This window comes from Rhopilema esculentum, chromosome 16 (assembly GCF_057945365.1).
Source record: "Rhopilema esculentum isolate cy_ngs chromosome 16, ASM5794536v1, whole genome shotgun sequence".
Classification (NCBI taxonomy): domain Eukaryota; kingdom Metazoa; phylum Cnidaria; class Scyphozoa; order Rhizostomeae; family Rhizostomatidae; genus Rhopilema; species Rhopilema esculentum.
Genome location: NC_142830.1, coordinates 9,997,068 through 10,019,056, shown reverse-complemented (window position 1 = coordinate 10,019,056; position 21,989 = coordinate 9,997,068). Strand labels below are relative to the sequence as shown.

Here is a 21,989-nt window from a genome sequence, read left to right as displayed (position 1 = left end):
GCAATTACGAATCATACATTGTACTATCGAGTTGTGTAAGTCACCCAATTGGTTTATTTTACGATATATAGATAATATAGCACTTTGGGGCATTTTTCAGCTTGTGTCTGTTCAGCATCATTATCAATGTGTCAAATTGCCCCAGTGTACCCATTTTCATGCTAGTACCACAATTTGCACAATTCATGTCAAATACGGTGCTTAGAGCCTAGACTATGAAGGTAAAACCTAAATTCGAGAACTGGGTTCCAGTACCCCATTCTAAAAATGCATCAAGAGGTAAGATTGTCAATTACATCTTTTCGTATTACTTTTCAGTTTGTTGAAAGAATGGAGAAAGCTACATTTCATATTCATATAAAAGAGAGTAATTATTTAGAGAAGAATGCCTAAATAGAGACATGGGTACCAATTTCATATTTTAAAAATAGCATAAAGGGGCAATTTTTCATTTCCTTTTCTAAAGATTGGCCCATTTCGAGGACTGGGGCCAGGTACCCCAGCCTAAAAATAGCACTTGAGGGCATTTTTCGGCTTGAGTCTGTTCGGCATCGTCATCAGCGTGTGAAATTACCCCAGTGTACCCATTTTCATGCTGGTATCACATTTGCACTATTCATGTTCTAACAGCCCAGACTATTTAGATTAACCAATAAAATAGTGATGTCTGCAAGATAGCCAAATATTCAACAGCATGTTTTAAGGCCCTCTAAGGGGTATTTAAAATATGAAATAAGTGCGATTTTTTGAGAAAAATATAAATATTTAGGTTTTTTAGCTTTGAAATATGATGTAGAAAAAGCCCCTATTTACGGAAGTCACGTGCTATTATTGCGACATAGACGCTCGTCGAATCATGCGCCCTATTAAACTCATTATTCTGGTTTGCCCAGTTTCAAGTAACTCGTTAAAATAACTTGTTTATATCCTGTTTGTTGACTTGTTTATGCCTGTTTTGTTGATATTGCTATTACCAAAGAATAGAGATTACTATTACCTACTGCTATTACCTATTATATGTAATCTCTATTCTGTGCTATTACCTAGTGCTATCCATATTTGGTTATCGTAAGTCTTGTGTACGCTGGTACCACCCCTTTCGCGCTGTTAACTTTATGTTTTTTGGTAGTAATTTTTATGTTAGTATTCTTGTCACGCCGTTAGATAGTTAGGATGTTTTCTCAGTAGTCAGTCGATTCTCGTAGCCGAAAGTAGAAGACATGCCGCGCATATAGACGTTGTTAGAAGCTTTCTGAGGTCGTAAGTCCTTTGACGTTTCTCTTTTATGTCCATAATTATTTGTGAGGCTCGCAGTAGCTTTACACTACACTACTTTTTCCACACTCCCCGCGCGGGAATGTGATTCAACATAACAACAACACGGAATAAAATGAAACAAATTAATTATACTGATTATTGAATTCTTAGTGCAGCCGCTTAATCTCAAAAAATGGACGAATTGTGTGCTATGTTTAGACTGGGGTACCTGTACCCAGTCCTTTTTGGTCTTCCTCCATATCTTTTAAACTATGCAAGTCATAAACTCGAAATTTAGTTTTCTGACGTACTTTAACATGCTAAATAAGATGAAATGAAGAGCCCACTTTGAAAATACCCCCAAGAGCTATTTTTAAACTGGGGTACCTGTACCCAGTCCTTTTTTGCCTTCCTCCATATCTTTTAAACTGTGCAAGATATAAATCTGAAATTTAGTTTTCTGGCGTAATTTGACATGCTAACCAAGATGAGATGCAGACCCTATTTCAAAAATGCCTCCAGAATCTATACTCATCAGACAGCGTTAAACTTCTAGGCATCACAATCGTTGCTGGTCTTAAATTTGACCAACATATCAAAACCCTATGTCATAAGATAAATCAAAATGTGAAAACATTTTCTAGGGTGGCGAACTCCCTAGATATAGGCAAGGCAAAATTACTTTACAATTCCTTTCTGCTATCAAATTTCAACTATTGTCCTCTCATTTGGACTTTCTGTGGAAAGCAATGTAATAAGGAGATCAGGGCCGTCGCTAGCGGGGGGGGGTGCGGCATAGAAAATTCTTGTCGGCAAATTTTCTAAAAGTAGAGTTTTGCCGGCTTTTACTTTCTCAATGCGATAGCTTTAGCAAAAAGTTTGGGTAAGATGAGGATAGGACCAAAAAAGTGTCACCAAAAAACCCTCAGCAATTCAAAATAGGTACAGATGGCGCTATGGGTGTCACGGAGGGGCAAATGTCCACAAAAAATTTCAAATGACTTCCTGTCGGCAGCCGGAGTCTAGAATCTAATGTCCAATATCCAGGGCGACTTAATTTCTACCTAAAGTTTGGGGACAAAGTTAATTGAAAAACTCTGAACGTTGATCCTGTAGGTACTGGAAGCCACTGTAAGCAGGGCTGCTGAGGGGAGCAAGGGGGCAAAGTGCCTCAGGGCCTTGAGGTTGATGGGGCCTCAAGGAGTAATGAACCCCATTTTAAGAATGAAATCAATGAAACGTAGAAGAAGTATGCCTAAAAATAGTTAAAAGTTTTAGACGATTGCAAAAAATGACTGCAAGAAATATTCTGAAATGCAATTTAAGACAATCTAAAGGGCGTGGTCGCAAAAAATTTCTGCTCGCTCCGCTCGCAGGGGCCTCGTCTTTCGGGTTTCTTTCAAGGCCTTCGAAACCTCTTGGCGGTCCTATTAGTAGGATCTACTCATGCAAACTAAGTACCCACAGTCACTCGAAAATTGAAGCGATGATTGACTAACGAGAACATACCCATTGATAATCAAAATCAATTGCGTCAAAATACCACACCCAAAAATTGAAATACCTTATGCCACGCCCTGTTTTGTCGGCAAATTTGTGACTGGCACCCCCCTAAGTGAAAGTGATTAGCGACGGCCCTGAAAGAGATAAATTGAGTACATAAACGTGCACTACGCGCGTTGTTTTGTGATAATGAATCCACCTTTGAATGTCTCCTCGCAAAGAACAATGAAATAGCCATCCACACCAAGAACTTACAGAAATTAATGACAGAGATATACAAATCATTAAATAAGAGTCCCTCATTCATAATTTGCGAATAAAAAATACGCTGCAACTTTCGTCTACCAAAACGATATCATTTGGGATAAACTTATTGGCATTCCGGGGGAGCATTCTCTGGAACACCTTGCCTGATACGATAAAAAATGTGGAAAACGTATCTAAATAGACAAATGTAGCTGTTAAATATGTAAATAGATAGATTAATATCATACTCTTCTCTTTTTATGTATATAAATAGCTGGTATTAATAAGTTTTACATAATTATCTATGTATATTAAAGGCATCAAGTCGTGGTAAATACTGGTTCTTCGCGGGGGGTTTGTCTGTTTCCATGTGATAAGTTTGTTTTCATGTGATCAGACATTCTTGGTCGACAGCGAAAGTCATTTGAAAAGCCTTTGTGGCATTTGAAAGGTACAAATGGGGGAAGAAGTTTTGAAATCTTTTGTAGAGAGCAAGATAAAAGAGAGAGAAAGAAAGAACCTTTAGAAACAGCGGAACAAAGAGTACTTACAACATCGTGTGTGCAGTTTGCTTGACAGCCAATCAGAATATCATAATGACTCAGCATTTTTGCAATTTGGGTATACGCTTCCTATTTACCATGACTCAATGCCTTTAAGAACCCCTTTCATAGATTCAACTCCATAATAAACTTAGTTCATAAGCCTGGTTCCCACTTGGTCGTTTGGGTCGTTTGGGTCGTTGGAAAATACCCAAACGAAAATAAAGAGGTTATTGTTATTATTATTATCAACATTTGACAATTTCGAAATATTTTGCTTTGGTAATTTTGAAGTATGAAATAATTGAAAGATATCATCATGAAATATGAAATAATGTCATCCCCCTTATAGAGCCTCATAGGTGGTCAGAAAATTGAAATGGTTACTAATAAAATATACTTAGGTGTTCAGATTGTCAAGTAGACTAGGACAAACCAAGATAACACTGTTATTTTATCTCGGACAAACAAACTGACAATGTTAAGACAAGGCTAATCGAGACTTTGGACTTATTAAGTATTCAAATAGATATCTTTCGTCCGATCCAGTCAACAAAATGCATATCTTCCAAGAAATGTACTCAACAAAATGTATAGAGGAATTGTTGAGCAGCATTCGAGTTAATGTTGTCCTGTTTTAGCCTTTGCAGTGGACCAAAAATCAAAGCCTTACAGAACATGCAAAATAAAGCTGCAAAGATTGTAACAAGCAGCCCTTACGATCTTCCTGCTACTCTGCTCCCTGTCCAGAAAAGTTCCCTTCAAACCAAAAACCAAAAAGACACTTTCAGACCAAAAAATAACTCAAGATTTTGCAAAAAGCCCAAGAAAAAGTGCAAGATTAAATTCCAGGGGCATCTCAATGCATTATTATAAAATTTTCACTCACGAAAATAATATTTTTGACAGTGCCCAAAATTCGGGCAAGAAGCTAGGGGGGCAAAAACTGAAGCTTCAAGTCCTTTCACAAAGGAAAATCCTTAAATAAAATCTATGAAGGATAATTCAAAAATGGATTTATAGCTTACTCTAACGTCATATTAGAAGATTTCTTCCTTCTAATAGATGTTACTGGCCTGTCAAAATGAATTCGAAATGAGTAAAAAGTTCAGAATTGGAAAATAATTGCAGGAAATATCATTATTTACGGTTGGCCAGTTCCAAGCAAATTATCACGCCTAGCGTTGATTGTTTTTAAAATGACGTAGGCTAGTGACAGCGCATTTCGGAATTCTCATTTGGCAAAGCTATGTTTGTCAATAATGTATGACATTCATTTAGTTATATTTAATTGCAGAGTCAGGAAAATATTACAGTCTCACGTCCACAATAGAAGCTACTATGACACACCCAAACCACGCCCACTTTCTATTGTTTTCTGAGGAAGGTTTGTTTTTGTCTGGAGGAGGTTTTACAGCTTTTCTGGACTCTGTTTAATTGTATCATCGAGCTAGCAGAAAAGAGTTCTAGTCTAGAAGTTAATTAGACACAACCGATATAAGGCCAGGGTTTTCAAAATAGCCGTAATCCAATTCAATATTTTGTCTACTGACAACCACGCATGATGGAGCATACTGATCAGAGACCCCCGAATCCGAAATGCTCTGCATTGGGGATTAGCTGACAAGCTAGCATAATATGTCCAGATCTGCAATATTGTGTAATATAACTACATATAATAGAAAATTCAGTTGTCATACAATTAAACACCTTTATGAAGTATTTTTATATAACCTTATTTAGTTAGAAAGACGGCGTGGAGTCACAGAATAGGAATCAGGCAGAAGGGCAACTCTTGCCAGTCAGGTGAAGCCTTACCACTCTAGCGCATGCGTTAACTTACTGTATGTGAAGATTAGTATGTAATTTGCTTGGAATCTATCGGAACAAATTGGTCCTGTCCCGAGTGAGTCTGGTACCCAGGGTATATGTCCCCTTAAAGCTGATAGTTTCCGTCCCCAGCTCTGGTCCTTGAGTGATTGGGCTCTCCAAAAAAAGTTTTAAATTGTCAGACCCTCCGGTCTCCTGGAGAACTAGGGAAACACCCTTTTAGATACTATTGTTGAAAAGTTTTTAAGCGTTCTTAATAAGATTGTAGATAATCATTGCATTGATGAATCAAGAATATTTTGACATCGTTTTTCGCTTTGATAAACATACAGGCGTTGATTCGATATAAGTAGCTGAATGAAGTAGCTTTTTGTGTTGTAAATAGAACTTGGAACAAGGGATTATTGTAGGCCCTTTCAGAACAAGTGCCCCGGATCTTTTGCCCATCCTTATCCCCAGGGGCGCCGGAAGCACGGGGGCAGCTGTCCCCCCTGCCCTGACTCTACGGGGGCAGCGGGGCAGCACTGTGCTCTTGTGAAAATGGCACTGTGTTTTTGCGAATGGAATAGGGAGATATAATATTAGTGTGGTTTCGAACAAAATGAAAACAATTAAAAACTTCGGTGCATTTGTTTTGAACTTATGTGCAATAATGTTTTTTTCGGCAACACTCTAAAATGTAGGAAATTACTGTAGAATAAGGTGAGTGGCGTAACGGAATCATCTGGGGTCCTAAGGGAAAACGGAGATGGGGCCCCTTTTAACGGACTCTAGTAGAGCATGTCAAACACTAATGAAATACGCAATACTAATTCAAGTTAACTAGTAGAAACTCCAATCAATGCCAACAGCCCACGGGGTGAGGGGGGGGGGTTAACTAAGCCTAATTTTGAACGGGGACGTGTCATTTTGGTTGAAGATGTGAACCATAATTTCGCAATCATGATGAAAACTATATCCATAATTCCGCAAAGCAAACAACATTTTTAAAGCGCAACATAATCATCAAACAAATTTTGCATGTCATTTGCCAAAAATCTCAATATTGCACATATTTCATACTTTCATTTCTAACTGGACATTCATTTTGTTAATGCTAAAACTCCCTCCTAATAATTTTCAATATTTTTCGAAAATGGTTCCCATTGTTCTGCACATATTTCAAAAACTGATGCCGATAATTCCGCACTTTTCAGGCATGTTAAGGTACTCATAACACCTCCCCCTACCTTCAAGCATGTTAAGGTACCACACCCACCCACTCCCTCCCACCAAGCAAAAGCCTAAACAACAGACTGACCTTTTAGATTAAACGTCTTATCGGTACCAAAGTATTATGTTACATCATTTTTTGTTATAATTCTAATATTAGTCATTGAAAATGTGCCCTTTTTGAGTAACTGCCCCCGCCGCCTCAAAATGCTTCCGGCGTCCCTGCTTATCCCTCCTCTCGACACCCATGATCCCCAGTCAGGCTTTTGACTATATCTTCTTTATAATGTTTATAATATAGGACCTTTTGAGATTATATACATCCATTTGCTAGATGATTGAATAATTGAAGCTATAGTTGAGACTTTGAGCCAAGGCTTCTAATAGCATAAGCTTTTCTCTCTCGTCTTGAAATGAAGTATTTATGAATTTCCAGATGCAATTTTGAACAAAGCATTGTATGGTTTCACTCGTGAATGCTTGGTACGATTATTTGTGGCCCAGTGCAATCTAAATCCAACATTCAAGCAAGACCATCAATGACAATTAAAAGCGTAATAATACACTTTATGTGGCAGATTACATTTTATCTATTGAAGTTAAAAGGTATAAACCCATGAAATTAGCCTTTCGTGTTGGTGGAACAATTAATCATGCCATTGTTGTTTTTAGGTATGCTACGTTCTACCCTTCTATATCAAATCTTTCTTGATTAAAACATTTGGATAATTCATATATTAACTGCTGCCCTTTAGAGTCAAAAAAGCGATGAGTTGGACATTAGATAATTTTTCAAGTCTATTTGCTAGAGTCGAGGCTAGATCAAGATAAAGTTGTGGACAATGTATGGGCCAAAAGAAAAGAAATCATTTCTATGGAAGAAAAAATACTTGGCTGCTTTGCTGAAAAAGTGAATTGATTAGAATGCCGACAGTGGCGTACCCAAGGGGGGGGGGAATAGGGGGGTCCTGACCCCCCCACTTTTCTAAAATACGATCCTCGAGATTTGTCTAAAAATGATGTAAAACTCATTTGGGGGAGGGGGGGTGCAGTATACTGTATGCTTGTATCAATAACAATTATAAAATACTTTGCTATTTACTGTAGCGAACACTAATCAAATAATGGGGGAAAATTTTGCAAAAAGGGCGTTTCCCCGCATTTGCGAGTGTCTGACGGGCGTGGTCAAAAAAATTCTGGGGGCTCCCCCCCTACTGCTGCAGCCCTGGGTACGCCACTGAAAGCCGATTACCATATGTTTAAAGCCAAAGCTAAATTGTACGATGAAATGGTACTATGCTCTTCTAGTTGAGTTCCAGAAATCTTACTTTATTTTTTCATATCAAAAATTTCATAATAATATTTTATATTTTTTCGAGAAAAAGCATCAACTTGCATGTTTCGTTAAACGCATTAAGCATTATAAGCATTAAATTTTTGTTTTTTATATTTTTTCTATAGGCTGCTCAGCTTTCCTAAAAAGCCCCTCCTATTTCACATTCCTAATAACCCTAGACGAGGCTCATTTCTTCCTACGTTGTGAGTAACGCGTAAACCCAAAATCAATAATTACATATTGGTACAATTTGCCTACAGAAGTAAATGTTTACTGTGAAGCGAAATGAAATTATCTTACATTTTCAACTTTTCAAGCTTCCAATTGACTACCAGAGTTTCTGAGTTTTTGCATAGTGGTTTTTGAGAGTCTGTTTTCGCTTAAGATAATTTTCACTGCATAGCCATAGCAAATGTCAGCAAATTTTTGGTTAAAACTATTAGAAATGATTGATTCCCAAGTTCAGTCAGTCCCAAGGACGTGTTAAAAACATCCAACCGTTTTTGAGAACTTCCAAATTGACTTTTTGTTTGACAGTTGGGGCGCCCTAACAACCCTCTCAACAGCCCGGTTTTTGAGATATGCTGGTATTCAAGTCTAGAGGAAAAACATGACTTTTGGTAGCTTTATTTGATTGGGCTGGGTGATAATGAAACAGCATTGCTGACATCTAATTTCCAATTATTCATCATGACGTTGGTTTACAGAGATTCCTATTATCTTATTATGCATATGGTAACTGATTGTTAGTGGAACAGTAAAGCAAAATTTAAAGCTTTTTCTGTAAATAATTAATATATGCCTCATTTTCAATGGATAGAGCTTAATTGAATGAAAACATTTTCCTCCGCTATAATTTGATTAAAATGCAGAGAAATATGATCGTATGAACGTGTGAACTACCATTATTCTGCTTTTGGTCGAGTGAATGTGGTCGGCTAGCCAGTATGCAGCTACTGCCTTTCTTTGTCGCGATTTTTACTTTAACCTCCATTTTAAATCCATATGGGGCAAGAAGTTTCTCTATTGGTATAGGAGGACAATTTTTCAAACGAGACAAGATCAAAGTAAGTCATTTTTTTGCATTGATATTACCTTCGCAAATGTCAATCTATTAAATCTCATTTCTTTCTTTCTCCATTTCTTGAGGTGTCAAGTCACAGGCAGAGTTTATCGATTAATGTAGGTGTGTATTTGAGTATTGGTTCTGAGTGTGGAAGGTTCTTGAAGTATCGCCCCTCTTTTTAGACTTTGATGACTTATAAGGAATGGAACGGAAACCCGTTCATAACCGTAAGTACCCAATAACGGTCGCTTGACGGGCGCACTTTTAACCAAAATTCATGATAAAATATTTGATAAAAACTTAAGCTTACTTTTTACCGAAGATTCTGAGAAGAGGAAAATATAAAAAGTTAAAATGTTAAAACTGATCTGAATCCGAAACAGCGAGATCAGTCATAGCAAATGAACAATAACAAAAAGCATAGACTACACAAAATGACAGGGAAAGCAATTCTTGGTTGTAATCGTATAAGGGCAGTGCTAATTAAGAACCTATACAGTTGTAATTATGAAGTCTATGAAAGGCTATTGAAAAATGCGTATGAAGACTGACTGAAGAGGGGGGCTTGCGGGCTGCTCCTGTCAAATATATGACAAACCTTGTTCTCAATGCTATCAAGATAGGGGGCGTGTGATACCTTGAGAAAAAACCCCGTTTTAACAAAGAAAAGTTATTTACCATCTAGGGGTGCTTTGTCGGCGCCAACTATTCCGTTAAAAGGGATCTGGAAACCCCCCTTAAGAACAAAATCTAGCGACAGACCTGCTTTTTCTATCATTTTAAAAACGAGAAATTAAATGGGAACACTTGTATGATCAATGCTTCTTTAAGAAGGCTGAAAGTTGACGAGAGGTTTTCATTCTTAGTAATTTTCACTTTATTTATTATTGATGACATAACACTATAATCTAGTGCAGTACTTTTCCGAACAAAAAGGCAGTCATGTAACGCGTGCACAGAGCTGTTATAAAAACATCCTCGTTTCCATTTTCAGCCTCGTTATAATGTAACTAATGACGCGTTTGATGAGTATCTGAATTTACAACATGTATTTCGACACCTTGTCAGTTAAGGACTTTTATTGACTATGAAACTGGAAACATAGTCAAAATTATTTTTGCGTCGTCGCGCTTTTTTTATCAAGATTGAAGATCGTATTACAACCTTTATGGGGGGAAGGGGGGCAGTTTCTGGTTCAAGATCAACCAACATCCACTCGGCTGGTGGCTTTTCAAAGCTCTTTTACCTTTATAAAAGTTCTTACATAATTTTAGACTTCATTATCATTTTCACTTCATAATTTCTCTGGGCTAGGCCAATTTCAGTAGAATTTTTCTTTCCCTTCACAGTTCGCAATATCGGGCTTTACCTGACATATCTTAAAAAGGATCAAAATGCGAATTTTGAAAGGACGTTCACCAAAAAATACACTTTAAATTTTATAAAAATTTCATCAAATTGAGAATCTGTAGCAAAAATAAAATACTTACTTCTAAAGAGCTACTACAGCAACACTTCTAGAAAAACATTAGATTAAATATTAGGAGTATCAAAATATCGTTTAAACGTAACGAAAAACAGTGAACAGGCCTTGGTCCCACCAAGTTCCACTCTATTTTTAAAGACAAGTGCAGGGTCTCCGACGAAGGAGGGCGGTGGGGATGGGGCGCTATGGCTTCCTTGCTTTTTTTGCAAAAATAGAGCTTTTTCAAAATCTTTTATTATTGGTGTTAAATTTTCCCTGGCCCCTTACTTTTCAACCTCTGTCGGAGCCCGAAAACGGAATTTTAGTACAAAATTTGACAATTAAATAACAGCTCAAAAAGCCTTTTGTATTACAGTGTTATAATATTACTCGAAAAACAACATCATTTTGCAACTTATTTTTTAACAAGAGGCTACGTGGCTAGAGGAAACGAAGCAAGATGCTCAATTACTCATAGGTTTTAGAAATATTCCTGATTGAGCTGTCATTTAGGTCTGGGCTGGCCGTTAAATTGAATTTCAAAAGTAGATCTACTCTGACTGGAAACAAGGGCACTTGCAGTAAAAGGGAACAACGAAGAAGGTGCTTTCATTCTTTCCCAGTATTGTCATAGCTATGTGTACACGAGGACAAAGACGCATATTTTCAGGGTTGCAACGGGCTAGTCCTCAATTTCAGCCACACTTGATAAGCCAAGATTGAGTTTATGAAGAAATTCAGTCTTAATTACTGAATGCTATTTATAAGGTTGAATTGCTCTGATTGGAGAGTAATGTTATGTGGTCAATGTCATATGACTATGCCAGGGAAAAGGGTGTCATTATGCCAGGGATGGATTTCATAGGTTTATCATATCTATTGGTTTAATTTTTTCTTGTAGCATCGACAACATGCTGATACTTTATCTTTTTTTGGGAAAAGCGCGAGGATGGATGATAACAAGCGGAGAAGATATAATGGAAGCCTTCTCAGTACGCTGTTGAAGAGTTTTATCGGAGAAAGCTCCTTCACAGAAGGAATGAAGAAGGTGTTGAGGCGAAGCTCCACACGGATAAAGTCAACTGAACGGTAAAACGAAAACTGAGAGAATAACTGAAGAAAAAGAGATCGATAAGGAGATGTAGGACCACAACGAAGACTCTGTAACATTGCTTTTGGAAATATGCAATTAGAATGTAGATTTTGACTATTGGGTGTCCAGGGTTCTTCTAAAGTCATCTAAGTTGTGAAATAATGACAATATAGTAAACGAAAAATAATTTGTGTCGGGTTATGCTGTAGTTTCAACGTAACTGATCCTTGACTGCGGCATTTATGCTGAAAGATATGACAGTGTAAAAGATAATGGCATGGCAGAAGTAGCCTGCGTCGCAGACCTTCTTGCTAAGCACCTTATTCTTCTTTAGAATATGGTCTGCGACGCAGGCTAAGGCAGGAGTGGCAGGTCAGAATGTGCCTAATTGTGTGTGAGATGGTTGAGCTTATGAGAAATGTGGGTGTAAGGAGCGAATATTTTAAAAATCCTGTCTGACCGAGACTTTGCTCGCAAGCAATCAAAATCTGGAAACAAATATCTTTTTAGCAATGTTTATCAGCATGATTTTCAAGCCATTGCAGGCTAGCAAGTAGATATCGTGTTGGGAAGGATATTGAATTTCAAATAGCGGAAGTTCTGGGGCTTGGCACAAACTTGCCATCACACTTTTCAGATTGTAATCGCCAGAGTTTTGGGAAATGAGATTGCCCACACCATTCTCTACTACGAAACACAAGAATTTTGCCGAAACAAATGTCTATACTACATTAAACAAATGGCATTCAATCTCCTCTCTATGTTTGCAAATGCTCGTAGTAGAAGGACACAACATTAAGGCATTTTGAACACCGACATGAACGTCTTACCAAACGAAGATTAATGTGATTTTTCAAACCCCTGGGAGTATTTGGCTCTTAGAAAGTTTATGAAGCTTGAATTTGACAATGTCAGAAAAAATGAACTGGTTCCTAAAATGCAACAAGATCCACTAAAGTTCAGTATGGTATAAATTCTGCAACTTTTATGTATTTTATAGACCTTGTTTAATGATAAAAACAATTTTTTTGATCAGGCAAGAGAATGTTTTTAAACAAAAAAAAACAAAATACTTACCAGTTTCTAATGACTCTGGTGACAGCAACTTTGAACTCATCTACAAATGTTTTGCATTGATTATAAAAGGAATTTCAAAAATGTATTAAAACAAATTAGGATATATGCTAAAGGTCTAAATGCTTTGGTGAAGAGAGATTTTTAGGAAAAAATCTTCTTCCATACATGCTTTGTCTGGATTTCCTTCAAGGGTTTACAGTATCGAGACGTTATAGAAGGATTATTTATTAAAAGGGAAAGTATGCTTCTATTTGTCTTTTAGGTATTTGCAAGGTTTTTTGGACCATTTATGCAAGTTTTTAAAGATTTTAAGGCTTTTATTTAAAATAATTTTCTTTTGAAAGAGAGGCAAGTCCCTGTCTTTTAAGATTTTTATGCCTAATTGTTCTTGGATATGTAAAATTTTCTGGAGACTAAGACATTCTAACAATGTGGATCATAACGGTGTTCATGTTTTTCAAAGCGGGGGTTACCGCGCACGAAACAACTTGAAAACAAGAAAAAAACAGGTATGTCCAGTTTCGTAGATAAATAAATGAAAAAAGGCCATGTACAAATGCCGCATATTTGTAGTTTTAAACAATTAGTTAACAGTTGATAAACTAATACTACAATGTAGAAAGTAAATAAATATTTGGGCTCCGATAAAACTTGAAAAGTAGGGAGACAAAACGTGGGGTATACCAACCCTTCATCATCTTTCCCTCGTCGGCAGAGGCCATGAAACGTAACTTTCGGTCCTTTTGTAGCTTCTTTTACAATCATGCTAGTTGCGTTTTGCACCACATAAAATAGCAACATCGCTTCCTAGCTACGCTTCATAACTGGTTTTTCACCACAATAGTTCCTATCCCTTGATAAACTTTTACTGATTTAGAATAAGTTGTAAGCAAAAGAAAAATCATATATAAATCATTTATACAGCTATAGGTACTTACATTTACAGGTTGCTTTTTCGAGCTCAATTTCCATTTTAAGAGTAAAACAACCGCAACTGCACCAATGGCTACAGTACCAATGGTTATTCCAATAATTTCATGGATACCGAATGAGTGAGCTGCCAAAGATATAATGCATGGTTGTTTTTTTATCTCCTTTTGTATATATTTTCAGCAAAAATGCTTAAAATACAGCACAAGCTATTATTCTCTACAAATCACTGCGAAGTTCACAAATTAATGTGAAAAAAGTAAAACGGATTTAACTTTTTCACACTTGAATATTAAAGAAACTAAGTTGAGACATGGTTGAGAGATTAATTTCTACATAACTATTTGACTATTCATAGCCTCAAAAGACTGTTACTCTCAACTGCCTAATTATTGAATGAGTAATAATTATGAAAGCCTTTCTATACAGTCATCATTAAGGGGGTCATTGAAAACATGTTTGATTGGGTAGAGCAATTTATTGATTGCAATAACAATTGTATAAGATATTTCTTATGCTTATTCCTAACCCTGAATACCCAGAAATAAAAGAGTGAGGTAATTATGAAAGACTAAAAATTGGTGGTGAAGTTTTGCATATAAATTATTGTAACCGGCCCCCTCTTTAATATGCATAGGATAGAAAGACAGTGGGTACGTGGCCAAATGGTTCTGCAATGGTTATTCCTACAAATGCATATTTCGGTAAATGTCTAAGCAAGTAAAACTAGTGTACTACCTACAAATCTATGGTCTAAATATTTGTATTCTATGACGTCATCACGACGTCATATTCTTGTATTTCGCTAGATCTCGTATCAATATGACTATTAGGTAATAAAACCTATAGGAGGTTGCAATTTTAGGGATCGTGTTTACGTTTCTTTCTTAATGGCTGTGAGGCAGTTTCATTGGCCTATAAGTATGAGAAAACTACATTGGTTAGTTGTTAGTTGGCATAATTTACCAACTTTAGCAAGAGCCTTTTGTTTTTACGAGCAGATTTTTGTTCCGACAGCGTTACTTTACGCAAAGATGTTATAAAACAGTGTATATTGCAATTGAACCTTTTTCAAAATAAATTTACAACAAAATAAATTTCTAACTTCAGTTTCGCAAACGCTTTAATTGAAGGATACTTACATTTCGTGTGCTTGAGAAACGAAGCTGGTGACCCTGTGCCTGCTGATTTATCTGAAATTTTAATAAAAGTTTTACTTCTGCAGTTTCAATCAAAGCATCTTTGTAATGGGTAGCTTTACGCTGTTTAAAACGATTCTAGGACATAGGACATACTATAAGTTCATAATAGTAGCTACACATTGATAAATATAATTCTAAACGTGACAACCACTAGAGACATTCTTTTCCAAGAGCATTTCTTCTTTTAATTCAAAGAAGTTTCGCCAGGGGTTCTTTTTTAGCGTATTTGTATTATTCTCATTTGGGTGTCAATTGTCATGCTTCAGTTTGGTATTTAAGTTCTTATGTGCCATTGGGAATAATATAGAAAAAAGGAGTTCTGTAGTTTGGGCTTCTGCGCGAAAGTATTGGTCCTTTGACTCAGATGGGTGTATTTAATTGCTTTGGATCGGAATTATCGTGCTTACTTCGTATGCTGTTTCCATGCTGTTCTCTTCTATAATTAATAACTAATAATTATAACTAACAACTAATAATAATCAATAATATAGGAAATTAATTATTATGTACCCGAAATGTCCCTCGTGGGATTCTGGTTGATGAGTTGCCTGGATACAAATTTCATGTTATTTTCTGTCTGGCCCAGGATAATCTGATCTACAAGATTCAAGGGGCAGTTATACCCGTTCCCTGGCTGAGCTTGAAGTTGTACCCAGGTGGCTGTGACTACTGCCTCTCCCATTTTCCTTGTTTTTTTCTTAACAACTTGCTTTTTCTGTTTTTATTAAGCTCTATCAATTTCTGTTTTTACAAAGCTTTACAAAGCGTCTAAATTTTTCACAACAAGGATTGAAAACCACATAACGTCAAAACCATCCAGTAAAATTACGATGTTCCACGCAGCTGTCATAAATTTGCGTATTTAAAAGCATTTCGAGCAATTCAACTCAAATATTCAACTCAATTCGGTGCCCAACTAAAGTAAGGTCTAATCATCAATGTACGGACCTGGTAAGCAATTTATGTTAGGCAGAAAATACCATTCGCGTTTTGAAATAACATGGCTGTTTGACACTTCATTTCATGATGCAAAAATAAAGCACTGCAAAGGTTCCAACTCTCCAGATTAGTGCGGAAGTCTCCCACTTTGAGACTTATTTTCCTGCTCTCCCGATTTCAAACTCCCGCTCTCAGGAATTTTTTTATATATCTGTAATCAAATCATATCTTGAAAAAATATTGAGCAAAAATTGAAAATTTTAAACCATAGCAGACAGGAAATGCACACTTTTCTTTGGTTCAGACGTATTCAGTACCGTGAGCAAGGGTACATCTTGTTTACCCAATCAGATGTGTTTTACATGTAGGCCATTCAGCCAATCAGAGGCCGCCATTCACAAGTAGCCTGTGTCCCAGACCCCTATTCACAAGTTGCTACGTTTTACGGCGTTGTGACCTGCGCTTTCTGTGGGAATTTAAATAGAAAAAATACAACCCCCCCCCCATTTTTTGGCGACCAAAATATGCTTGGCTTCTTGCAACAACAGGGTTTTAAAGAATTGATTATGGCAAGACCTTACTTCTGTGAAATTTTCTTTTGCATTTTTGGGGATGGACCAAAATTCTATATTTTGATTGTATTTGTTAAAAACTCCCGTTTTTCAATATTCTAAAGATGGAATGTCTGGCACTGTTAATAACTGTTGCTTATCCTACCTTCTTTCTATCAAAACGTGAGACATACCGAATAGAATTATCCTCTGTGTGACGTTAGCACAGCTGCGACTCAGCATTGATCCAAGACACGTGACAGATATTGACGTTTCGTTTGCAAAAATGTACCTTCTTAAAGAGATGGTTAGATTGTAACTCCCTTCAACCAACGCAAATTTATCGATTTTAGCCACCTGCATCTTATTTGAGTCTTTTAGAACCGTGAGAGAACTGTGTCTAACAAGGTAACCATCTTCGAATGGCCTAACAACACATGTCAACGTGATGTTGTCGGAGCCATTTTTTACTGGAAATGCTGGCTTGGCTATAAAGATTTCCAGATGCGGCGAATCTTAAAGAGAAAGAGAAGAATGCTGTTATAAGAACAAACAATTTTCATCAATAACAGTCATCAAAAATTGACATATTTTTCTCTCTCAGAATACATCTAACATAAACGTTTACAAGTACATTCTTTTTTATATAAGAAACTGACTATAAAAATTAAGAAACTTCAGTACTCGAAGCAAAAAAATTCAGAAACTATTAAATTGTGATAAAACTGAGAGCTACGAAATTTTGTAAAATCCAAGAACATGATTGCCCTGTTGGCCTAGAACTTAAGACACAAGGGATAAAAATATACTTCCCACATCTGAATACAGCATCAGAACGGAAGCGAATTTTTTGACGTGATAAAAAAGGTCACGAACATTTTATAACATCATTCATAACATCATAATTAAGAAACTCTTAAGAAACAATCAGTATTAAAATTTCCAGAACATTAAGAAACGGCGTACCGGAAAACAAGGACCCAGGACCTTAAGGCAGGACCCGGGACCCAGGACCCAGGACCCAGGACCCAGGACCCAGCACCCAGGACCCAGGACCCAGGACCCAGCACCCAGGACCATATATGTTTTCGATGGTGCACTCGTTGTTTCATTTATAAGAATGCCAAGTTATAACATCACGTGACAATTGTCCATAAAATTCAAAAGTTTTAAACATCGAACAGAAGACTGCACATCATAGTAAGGAGGAATACTACAAAGAATACAGCTGATTCTCATTTTTGGCCCTGTGTGAAAAACATTTGCTGTCTAGGTGATCAGAAACTTTTCCAATTCATTGCTGCTACAAGTGTTCAAAAGTGAAACTAGGCGAAGTGTCGCCACTGTGCTGGTCTCCACTTTTTTCTTTCAGAACAAAAACGCTTTCAGAAAGAAAAAAAATTTTTAAACTTTTTTCAAATCAAGATCATGATTTCTGATGCATGTTTCAGCAGGCAATAAACATACCAATAAGCAGCCATTCCTGCTTCTAGAGCAAAGAAACTTTTAAATGCCTTATCATTCCTGCCTTTAATGTCTAGCATCTTTTTGAATATATCAAAATTATTTACGCTTTGACGGCTTGTTAATGATGTGGGCTTACTAATGATGCACACATTTAGTTTAATCGAGTTTTCGTTTTTCCCACAAAGCCAGAAATAGAAATCAGATTCATTTCTGCATTCATTAGAAGTATTCCCCCTTACAACGTCCTGGGTCTTTGTTTTCCGGTATGCCTTAGGAAACCGGAGAAATCAACATCGACCTTTGTTTCTTATAAAAAAATTGAGTGAATTATTCTATTTAGGCATTGTGCGACACAGAGAAGATTCGCTGACATCATCACTTCAATCGATGGCCTCGTTTAAAATAACTTTTCCGTGCGAAATTTCAGATACTTGATTCGAGTTTGATTTTATACTTTTAAAACGCTCCGCTATTTCATCTTTATATAACCTTTTATATCAACGTCAAAGAAATCAAAAAGAAAGTTTTAGAAATGTCATAGCTATTCTTTGGTGGCAGATTACAAGGTAAGTGGAGACGGAAGATAAGAGGAGGTTAAGAAGGGGAACAAAGGAAGTGCCTTTGTTTTTCTTTTCTCTTGTATCCTTGTGGCTGTTTCTATCCTTCTAAACATCTAAAAATCTTTTTTCTTTTGCCTGATAAGTGAAGTGGAGTCCAAAAATTTAGAGACAGTGTCACGAAGGAGTTCACTATATTCTGATTGTAGAACTGATTTCATTCTATTTAATTATTCTTGACGATCAGGTCTGTCGGAAAAGGGATCGAAGGGTATATGCCCCCGACACACTTAAAAAATATTAGATTCTTGAAAACTTTAATTCAAAATTTTCTGCTATGGAATTATGATAAGCTCTCAATCCCCACCATGCTCGTTTATGGATTTTATACACTTTCCTTTGTTGAGTCGACCACTAAAGGAAATACGTTAGAGTCGGCACATTTTAATTGGGGTACATATTTGAATTGTGTATATATTCTAAGAAATTTTCTTTCCTGCTATCAAAGTTAAGATGATTATGTTTGGAGTTCAAGCATGATACTATTTATCTAATGTTCACTTTTTGACAAATAAACCTATGACTCACTTGATTTATGCCAATTAACCTATAAATTTAAAGGCCTAAAACCGCGACTTGGAAATAAACAGCTTCCTTAAAGTTCTCGTCTCCGCATCTTATGAATTCCGATATTTTGTAATCGTGTTTGGGCTCTTGGTAAAGCACAGGCAATTTTTTACAAATATTGTGAGAAAATCAGAAATCATTCTGACGATATTCAATTTTTCTTATTACATAAGATCTAAGCAAGATTCAGACCTTGAGTATAGGCGTTCAGTAAACTAAATTTCGAGTTAATTTTGTATGTCTTAGAAAGCGGGAATGTTATAGCAATAATTGATTGGCTTCTCAACTTGGGTTTGCTTCCATGATTATGATACAAAGTATGAAGGCTTAAGGTGATTGAGGGCCTAAATATGAGTTAAAAGAGCGTTAAGAAAATCTTTCCCAAACCAAAACTTGAAGGACGGCTTCAGAATGAATGCAAACACTTTAGATAACCTCGGGTTTTTAGTGCCAGCTACTTTAGTTCTTAGGGGTTCGATCTTAGGGAAAATTAAATATAAACCCATTTAACAGTAATGCAATATTTTTCTTAGTTAGAGCCGCACCCGGCAAAATTAAAATCTGGTACCTTTGCCATATAGATTGTAGATTTTAATAGAGCTTTATAATTATTTGTTAATGGAGTATGTTTGTAACCATGTAACATCCAGTATCGATTCTTTAAATGATTAGAGGTGGCATAATGAGAAAGAACATTATCACTCAATCATATTTCCTTTACTGCGTTCGAGGTCCAAGCCAGTCAACAAACAGTAAAGCTCTATTTACACTACACAAACTAACCCGGGTTCACCCAGGGTTAAACTAGCCCGGTTTACTTTTTCGTAGTGTTAATGCAACTAACCCGGGTTCACTCAGGGTTAAACCAACCCAGTTTAAACTAACCGGGTTAACTTTTCAAAAATTTAATCTAAGCGCGAAACTGGGGCGAACCCGGGTTAGTTTTTATGATGAGCATCCGCTCTCCTGTTTGAAACGAAAAGGCGGCATTTTGACGAACTATCAGGCATGCGTGTTATTGTTAACCCAGTTTTGCCCCAGGTCAGCGCTTACACTATAAACCAAAACCAACCCGGGCTAACGTAATCCGGGGCGAACCCGGGTCAAGTTGTGTAGTGTAAATAGGGCTAATGATTGTTATTCTACACCATAGGTTTTGAATAGAAAGAAAAGGTTAACCTACCGTAATCTTTGATACATTCAAGAGAGCTCACAAAGTTGTTTTGCTGGACCAGTAAAACAAAGATAATTGCAAAGGCCATCATTCTAAAATAAAGAGTAACGTGTACAGCCTTGTTCTAGAAAAAATTTTTGACACTGCTATAAACTTCACCTGTGTGAGCAGATCGAAAAAAATCAGCATAACTACTCATCTAAATGTAACAGAGCTGATTCAAAAGACATTGAATAAGCTCACTCATTGCAACTATAGTGCAGGGTATAATCTTGTCAGTACCTAAAGGTAGTGTTATTAACTTGGGGCGTGCTAAAATGAAGAATTAATGAAAATGACGAGAAACTTTTCAAGAAATTGCTGTAAAACATTTGTTCTCGGCTCATGCATGCGCGAGGTCAGGATAGTGCTGCACGCTAAAATTTTCTGATTGAACACCAAATTCAATAAATCGCTATTAAAGAAACTTAAATTTGCACGCAAAATGAATAGTAAAGAAAGGTTTGCACGCAGAATTTGCACGCAGAATTTGCCCGCAAAATGAATAGTAAAGAAAGGTTTGCACGCAGAAGTTGCCCGCAAAATGAATAGTAAAGAGACGTTTACTCAGCAGACAGGAGCAGTGGCAAACAGAGAAATGTGCAATTGTGAAAGAAAGGGTTGCGTTTGCAAAGCTACGTTCTTATAAAAAGAAATGTGTAGTTGAAGATTCGACAACACTGCTTTCAATTTCTGTTGGTTTCGTTCAGTCACGCCTATGCAAATAAGTTCAGTTTACTGTCACAATCTGCTTACAGACAACTTCTCACGCAAAATTTGTCTAGTGTACCTTTTTGGTGTCATTTTGGCGATGGAAATTTCATTCGCTTCCGAAGTAGGTTATCTTTTTACCTTCGAGCTTTTGATAACCGGAGATTAAGCAAACTTTGTTTACTTGCCAATAATCTCTCTTCTGATGTACCTGCCTATGTACATTTACTTAAATGAACACGTAGAGAAGATGTAAAGGAATTTTCATAAAATATCTCAATGGCATTAATCCATTTGTTATATACTGTAGTGATTCCATTCATTCTAATTTTTCCTCACCTATCGCCATCCATTTCTACTCTGTTTATTTTACCTACAGTAATTTCTTCACATCACTACCTCATCACTACACGCTACGAGCATATCACTATGTCAACATTTCCTCTCTTTTGTTTAGGCCCTCATCAACCCTACACATCTACCTAAATCTTTATTCATAAACTATTCACACTTAGCCTAGCCCTTCCTTTCCCACGCTACCTTATTTATTTTACGTAATAAATCACCGCTTATGTATATACCTTTCCAATGGATTTTTAGTTAGTTAGTTTTCATTTCGCTGGAGAAAAGACACAAAAACACATCAGATTTGTTTTCATTGTGTCGATGGCCTAAGGCAGCGTATAACAAGAATCAAGATCATAAAGATAAAGATCGGTGAGATCGTACAATTATAACTTATTTATTAATAGTTCATTGTTCCTGCACAGCCACAATTTGACCTATTAAAATACCTAATGCCTTCAAAAGTGTAGAAAAACAGAAGGGACTTACTTAGGCCATGATTCAATTCCACATGCCATCTTAACATTGCGAACGATATGGTGCGAGAATCCTTCCCCGTTCACAATCATGAGTACATACCTGAATTCCAGCGTAAAGTAAATGTACATTCAATATTGTCTTTAAAAATGCACAAGAGACATGTGGACCTATAAGGTAATGAACGATCCTCGACTTGCACCGCAAATATTTGCGTAGACATGGAACTGTTTCTTGGAATTGCTTTGTTCTAAAACAATAGGAATTGTATAGGTTTCGATCAAAAACCATCAATTCTTCATCCCAGTTTGTTTATATGCTTGCTCTTTCTAGCGACTAGCTT

The 21,989-nt window shown here is 36.7% G+C and overlaps 1 protein-coding gene across 3 annotated transcripts; it reads right to left on the bottom strand.

Moving 5' to 3' along the window:
* Positions 1 to 2,134: 2,134 nt before the first annotated feature.
* Positions 2,135 to 21,892, bottom strand: LOC135682323 (uncharacterized). Of its 3 annotated transcripts, none has more exons than XM_065197168.2 (7): positions 21,659 to 21,892; positions 20,084 to 20,166; positions 16,444 to 16,764; positions 14,700 to 14,750; positions 13,566 to 13,684; positions 12,628 to 12,667; positions 2,149 to 3,170 (listed from the first exon to the last, which is right to left on the bottom strand). In XM_065197168.2, exons 1-7 carry the CDS (start codon positions 21,775 to 21,777, stop codon positions 3,064 to 3,066), a joined length of 840 nt encoding a protein of 279 aa, XP_065053240.2. In that variant the 5' UTR covers positions 21,778 to 21,892; the 3' UTR covers positions 2,149 to 3,063. The 3 variants fall into 3 exon arrangements, with proteins under 3 accessions (XP_065053242.2, XP_065053240.2, XP_065053241.2); XM_065197169.2 differs by lacking the exon at positions 2,149 to 3,170 and adding an exon at positions 10,430 to 11,795; XM_065197170.2 differs by lacking the exon at positions 20,084 to 20,166 and having other exon boundaries at positions 2,135 to 3,170; positions 21,659 to 21,851.
* Positions 21,893 to 21,989: the final 97 nt, after the last annotated feature.